The sequence below is a fragment of the Hypanus sabinus genome, chromosome 7, assembly GCF_030144855.1.
Source record: "Hypanus sabinus isolate sHypSab1 chromosome 7, sHypSab1.hap1, whole genome shotgun sequence".
NCBI lineage: Eukaryota > Metazoa > Chordata > Chondrichthyes > Myliobatiformes > Dasyatidae > Hypanus > Hypanus sabinus.
Genome location: NC_082712.1, coordinates 73270503 through 73277678, shown reverse-complemented (window position 1 = coordinate 73277678; position 7176 = coordinate 73270503). Strand labels below are relative to the sequence as shown.

Genomic DNA, 7176 nt, shown 5'->3' with positions numbered 1-7176 from the left:
TCTACAGGTCACACCCACCCCAAAAGGAGTCCCAGTGATCCAGAAATCTGAATCCCTGCCCACGCTCTATTCCCTCAGCCACGCATTTATCCTCCACCTCATTCCATTCCTATTCTCACTGTCGCATGGCACAGGCAGTAATTCCAAGATTAATAATTTTGAGGTCCTGCTTTTCAACTTCTTTCCTAACTCTCTGTAGTCTTCTTTCAGGACCTCTTCCCTTTTCCGATCTATGCCATTGGTACCAATATGTAGCAATATGTTGTGGGGAAATACTTCATTCATAATGGCTTCCTGAGAAGGACTCAGAGTGATCAGGGGATGGATTTTGAGAGCCATCTCATACATAAGTTACTGAGCGGATTTGGAGTCTGGAAGTCAAAGAACTTTCCATATCATCTTCCACTCAGCTATTTGAATGGCTTTTGTCAAAGAAGCAGGGAACGCTTGGTGACAACTGTACTCGGAATGAAGCTCCTGGCTACTCGCCATAATATTCAGACACAAAGTGAGGTCTCCTGCAGATCTTTGGTTTGGAACCTCTAGTGAGAACTTGCCACAGAAAACACATCTCAGGTGTGCGACCAATGTGAAGAAACTATAAGAAGCTTATGAATTAGTAGCAATTTCAGCTAGAATACAGAACCCAGAAATCAAGATGAAATACGGTCAAAAGTTTAAATTTTCACAACTTATGCCTGGAGATTGAGTTCTAATAAGAAATTTAGGGCTACAATGGAAACTTAAGTTGGCCGACTGCTGGGTACCACCACCTTATGTAGTAGAGAGTCAGGCGCCAAACTTGCCATTTTTTTAGTTGAAACCAGAAGATGGAAATGGTCCTGTAAAAATTCTCCATTGGAACCATCTTTTAAGACTAGGGCAGAGAGTACATATTGGCCCAAATTCTCAAGTGCAGTCTAAACACAGGAAGAAAGCTTCGCAAAGGAGAAGAGCCATTGAACAATCCTCATACATTAACCCTTCATTCCCAGGACCATTCTCATAAACATCCATTGCACCCTCTCCAATGGCAGCACATCCTTTGTGAGATAGGGGAGCCCAAACTTCCTACAATACCAATTGTGTCCAGACCAATGTCATTTGAATGGCATGTGTGTGTATTTGTCAAAACATTGAGATTAATCTCTGCAAAACAAATTGTCAGGAGAACACAAGTGCTGAGAAAGCTTCAGAGCTTGATTTTATTTCTTTTAAAGCTTCAGGATGCCAAGACAGACAAAAAGATCACAACAGTAATGCAAGCAATATATCTTTGCTTTTTCCGTGATAGCAAGATCCTTGATAAACTACAAAGTTAAAGATTTTATTGAAACAGAGTTACCATCTGTGTTTTATTCTAAAGGTAGCAGTACCCTCGAAAATCTTCTCTGTTGCAACCTGTGGAACAGCATTTTTTTGATAATGGCGGTTTATAACGTGCCCTTCTGACTCTTTGGGATCTGGACCAGGGTATTTCATGCTTCTGTTTCAATTGGCTGCTTATATCATTATGTTGGAGGTAATCATCAATAGAATTTACAATCTCATCATCAGCCAACTGCTCACGTAGGTTATTCCTTTCAATACCATTTCTCATCCCGTACATCGCCAGAAAATCAGGAGGCGGCACGATCGGACCTAGGAAAGAAAATAGTTTGTCAGTAATCACTATCATATCATTCAAATTGCTTTAATTTTCCATCCATCAGGACAAATGATAATTTGTGTCATTGTGCTTTCTGATATTGACCTCTATGTTCTGCGATGATGAGCTTGCATGTTATTGGGTTAGGGGACTCTCCCGACTTCCTCTTTTGTGTGCACTTAAGGTTTTCTCTCGAGAAACTGAAGCATGTTGGAAAGATGGTGGAATCCATTGTTAAGGATGTGATTTGTTAGCACTTGGAGGCAGGTGATAAGGTCATAGTCAGCATGGTTTCCTTCAGGGAAAATCTTGCCTGACAAATCTGTTAGAACTCTTTGAGGAAATAACAAGCAGGATAGAAAAAGGAGAATCGGTGTGTACTTGGATTTTCAGAAGGTCTTTGACAAGGTGCTGCACATGAGACTGCTTATGAGCTCCTGGTATTACAGGAAAGATACTAACATGGATAGAACATTGGCTGATTAGTAGGTGGGAATAAGGGAGTCCTTTCTGATTGGCTGCCAGTGACTAACGCAGGGGTCGGTATGGGACCATTTCTTTTATGTTGGACGTCAATGATTTGGATGACAGAATTAATGGTTTGTGTCCACATTGGTGGATGATACAGAAACAGGTGGAGTGGCAGGTTGTGTTGAGGAAGCAGGCTGGCTACAGAAGGGCTTGGACAGATTAAGAGAATCAGAAAAGAGTTGGAAATGGAACACAGTGCCGGGAAGGGTATGGTCATGTACATTGGTAGATGGAATAAAAATCAAACTATTTTCAAAATGGGCAAAAAATTCAAAAATCTGAGTTACAAAGAAACTTGGGAGTCCTTGTGCAGGATTCCCTAAAGGTTCATTTGCAGATTGAGTCAGAGGTGACGATTGTTAGCATTCACTTTGAAAGGACTAGAATATAAAAGCAAGAATGTAATGCCGAGGCTTTACAAAGCAGTGCTCCCCAACCACCGGGCCGTGAGGAAACATTATGATTTGGCGGTATGAAGCGATACGAGTCAGCTGCATTTCCCAGACTCACATCGCTTCATACCGCCAAATCATTTCATTTCATTTAGCACATGATTTGCAGCCCCGTACTGGTTTGTGGCCCAGTGGTTGGGGACCACTGTTACAAGGTACTGGTGAGGCCTCACTTTGGAGTATTGTGAGCTCTTTTGGGCTCCTTATCCAAGAAAGATGTGCTGACATTGGAGAGAGTTCAGAGGAGGTTCACAAGAATGATTCCAGCAATGAAAGGGTTATCATATGAGGAGCATGTAACGGCTCTGGTCCTTCACTTGCTGGAATTTAGAAGAATGAGGCGGGATCTCATTGAAACCTATTGAATGTTGAAAGGGCTAAGTAGAGTGGGCGTGGAGAGGATGTTTCCTATGCTGGGGGAACAGAGAACACAGCCTCAGAAAAGAGGGCCATTCATTTAGAATGGAGATGAGGAGGCATTTCTTTAGCTGGGGCAGTGGGGGTGAATATGTGAAATTCATTATCACAGGCAGTTGTAGAGGCCTGGTCACTGGGTGTATCTAAGGCAGAGGTTGATAACTTCTTGATTAGTCGAGGTGTGAAAGGTTACGGGAAGAAGGCAGGAGAATGGGGTTAAGAGGAAAATGGATTGGCCATGATAAAATGGTGGAGCAATTTCAACGGGCTAATTCTGCTCCTGTGTCTTATGGTGATATGACTATTAATCTGCCATTTTCCTTCTTGTCACTGATGTTGCTTTTAATGTGGTGTTAGAATCTATTGCACAGATTATCTATAAGGTTTGGAACCCCTAGTGGTTTTAATCTGGAAATTCAAGTCAAGAGAGGTCAGAAGCCCATCAGTTCTCTAGTATGCTAGAAGTAAAAAGAAAGAATTGATGAAGCAAAAGGCATGCTGATGCACCATCAATAACTCTTGGAGACTGCAAGTGAACGATAGGCTTTTATTAACAGCAAAAGGGAGCACGGCATATTGAAGACTGAGGGTGGAGCAGTACCTCAATCGCCTTAGTACAGTGGTCTGTGGGAGGAGCCACAGGAGCAGTCAGCAGAGGGGCTTGTCCAGACAGGTATACATAGTTTACCACACACGCCAAAGGCAAATTTCCTCTCAACCTTCTCTTAGGGTTGAAGGTTCTTTAACATTTTGCCCTGGGCTCAGAACTGAGAGTAATTCTTTATTGAGGCCAGACCTCATTACTTATTTACAATATTCCTTATTGACAAAGTACACTAGACATGTGAACTTTAACTTGTTCTGCCTTCATCTTTTTGTTTATTCTCTTCGCTTAAAACTCATTCTGTATAGCTCGATCCAAGCTACAAACAGGGTTCAAGAGAACCAGTGGACTTCTCCCTAGCCTTTTATAATGCTGAAGGAATTTTAGAACTATTTGACAATAAATATATCAAACCGATTTTTGTACCTACTTTTCTGCAGCAGTTTAAAGCATGCTTGTTCCTTACAAATAAAGCTAAAATAAATATTTTACCTTTTGCAAGCTTTATTCTTGTAGTGACTTTGAAAACTGATTGCAAACATGTACATATTAAGACGAATATTCCCATTCAGATTACCCTTGCAACAGATGGCTACATCCTTGCCTCATTAAAAATGTCTATGATTAACATTTTAAGATTACAACCTTTGCTTGTTTGTGTTATGTTTTGTAACTTCAAAACATTAAGCTAATTCAAAGGAAGAGTCTAACTTCGAGTTTACTTTAAGCAAGGTCTGCACCTTTCACGTGGTAGCATAATGTCGTAAGCAATAAATGTATCCATGCACAATACATTATTTAAACAAACAAAATGCTTAATCAACCCATATATAAACAAAATTACTCAGGTGTTACTTAAATATCACATACACAACAGTAATGATGTTTACTGTGGCTCAGAATAGGGAAATCACACTAAATGCTGTGGGAGCTCAACATGTTAGACAACAGCTTCTGTTGAGCGGAAAAAACAGTCGATGTTTTGGGCTGAGACCCTTCATCGAGATTGGAAAGGGAGGAGGAAAATGCCCCCACTGGATTTCCATCATTTACAGAATCTCTTGTGCTCAGAACAAAGAAAATTTGAATACTCACCGCTTCCATTTCTTGGTCTCATTGTCCACATATTAGGACCACAGATACTGATAGCAGCTCGGACATACTGCAACCCACACATTACTCTCCTCTCGGTATAATCTGGTCCCCGGGGCCAGGGTGAGACAACAGTGGGGTGGAAATGAAGTAACAGGCCAAAGACCAGAATAAACACCAAACTCTTCATCTCAGTTTGGTTTGCTACAGGGTTTCCTTACAAAGTGAGCAGTGAGTGGTCGCTTCACTCACTTTTGCAGAGTTTAGCTCTTGATCTGATGCCTCCACAGCTGTGACCGGTCTCTTGTCTCAGATTTCCGAATGCTCAGTATTTCCCTCCTTTTATACTTAAGTGGTCCTTTAATATTAATCATTGTTTTTATATTCCCTATCCCTTCCACTGACAAACTCCTCCCACTCATTTACATATCCCTCCTGAACACTACCTTCCAGTTTCTCCCCTGTAACAAATACACCATTTAAAGTTCTAAGTAAATTTATTATGAAAGTATCTTTATGTTACCATGTACCACCTTGAGATTCTTTTACTTGCAGGCATTTACAGGGAAAAAGAAATACAACAAAATTTTACAGAAAGTTATATGTAACCAAAGACTTCCAACCTCCAAAGTGCAAATGAAGACAAACTGCAAATAAAAATAATACTGAGAATATGGGCTGTAAAGAGTTCTTGAAAGTGAGTCTATAGGTTGTAGGCTCAGTTCAGAGTGGTGGTGAATGAAGTTATCCATGTGTTTCAGGAGCCTGATGGTTGTAGGGTAATAATTGTTCCTGAACCTGCTAGTGTGGCTGCTGTACCTCCTAGCTGATGGCAGTAGTGAGAAAAGGGCATAGCCCGGATGGTGGTGGTGTTAATGATGGATGCTGCTTTTTTTGTGGCAGCGCTCGACGTAAGTATACTCAATAGTAGGGAGAGCTGCGCTGGTGGTGGGCTGAGCCTTCGCCGTACAAGACTGTGACGAAGCCGGTTTGGACACTTTCCATTGTGTATCTGTGGACATTTTAGGCGAAACGCCAAATATACACAAACTTCAAAGAAAGTAGAGGGGATGTCATGCCTTCTTTGTGATGGCACCTATGTGCTGATCCCAGAACAGGTCGACTGATAATGTTTGTGCCAAGGAACTTGAAGCTACTAAACCTCTTCATCTCCATTCCCCGAATGAGGACTGGTACCTTCCTCATGAAGTGAATAATCAGCTCCTTGGTTTTGCTGCTGTAAAGTGAGAAGTTATTGTTCTGGCAACACTCAACCACATTTCAATCTCCCTCCCATATGCTGATTCATCACCACCTTTGATTCTCCCAACAACAGTTTCGATGCCAGCAAGTTTAAATGTGGCATTGGAGCTGTACTTAGCCACTTAAGTATATAGTGGATAGAGCAGGGGGCTAAGCACGCAGCCTTTGGGCAGACCTGTGCTGAAGGAGATCATGGAGGTGGTGTTGTTGCCAATCTGAACTGGCCAATTTGTACTAACTGAGGTCTGCCAGAGAGGAAATCCAGGATCAAGTTCCATATATGTTATAAGCCACAGGTCTTAGAACTTGGTCATGAGATTTAAGGGGATTATAATGTTGAATGATGAGCTGTGGTCAATTAAGAAGATCCTGATATATGTCATTGTCCAGGTGTTTGAGACTGAATGAAGAGCCAATGAAATGGCATCTGCTATTGACCTGTTGTGACTGTAGGTGAAGTCGAGTGGATACAGGTAATTCCTTGGGAGGAAATTATATGCTTCATGACCAACCTCTCGAAGCACTTCATCTGAGTAGATGTAAGTAGTACTGGATGATAGTCCTTGAGGTAAGATACCACATCCTTCTTGGGCATTGGTACGATTGAAGTAGGTGGGTATCTCAGATTGCCAAAGTGGGAGGTTAAAGATATCTGTAAACACCACAGTCAACATATTAGCACGGTCCTTCTGTACTCAGCTACATGTGCCATTTGGGCCAGATGCTTTCTGGGGATTCAACCTCCTGAAAGATGCTGTCATATCCACCCCAGAGACTGAAATACAAGATTGTCAGGATCTGTGGGGATTGGCAAAAATGTCTCCATATGCTGTCTGTCAAAGCGAGCATAAAAGGCATTGGCACCTCTAGAAACAAAATCTCATTTCTATTTATATTGATGGCATTCAAGTCCTGCCACAGTTGTTGAGCATCCATCTGTGATTCAATCTTAGCCTGAAATTGCCACTTTACACGTGAGATGGCTTAGGGTTAGCCAGTAACACCCGGCACTGGAGAGGAGACTGCAGCTCTTGTGAATAAGAGCACTTGCTTGACTTGTTGTGTTCTGGCAAGGGAGGATGAAATATGGAGAGCACTCTTTCAATGTGGAACAGTGAATAACTCACAGCCAGATGTTACAAACATCTCACAAGCCAGAAAATCTGCCG

The 7176-nt window shown here is 41.8% G+C and overlaps 1 protein-coding gene across 1 annotated transcript; it reads right to left on the bottom strand.

The window, feature by feature from the left end:
- Positions 1-1198: 1198 nt before the first annotated feature.
- LOC132396350 (relaxin-like protein AGF) lies at positions 1199-5044 on the bottom strand. Its single transcript, XM_059973866.1, has 2 exons — positions 4748-5044; positions 1199-1641 (listed from the first exon to the last, which is right to left on the bottom strand). Exons 1-2 carry the CDS (start codon positions 4932-4934, stop codon positions 1361-1363), a joined length of 468 nt encoding a protein of 155 aa, XP_059829849.1. The 5' UTR covers positions 4935-5044; the 3' UTR covers positions 1199-1360.
- Positions 5045-7176: the final 2132 nt, after the last annotated feature.

Excerpts from the sequence above, each read along its gene's own strand:
- LOC132396350 (XM_059973866.1), bottom strand. The coding sequence starts at position 4,934 with ATGAAGAGTTTGGTGTTTATTCTGGTCTTTGGCCTGTTACTTCATTTC. Across the intron at positions 1,642-4,747 it reads GAGACCAAGAAATGGAAGCG|GTCCGATCGTGCCGCCTCCT; the intron begins GTGAGTATTCAA and ends TTTCTTTCCTAG.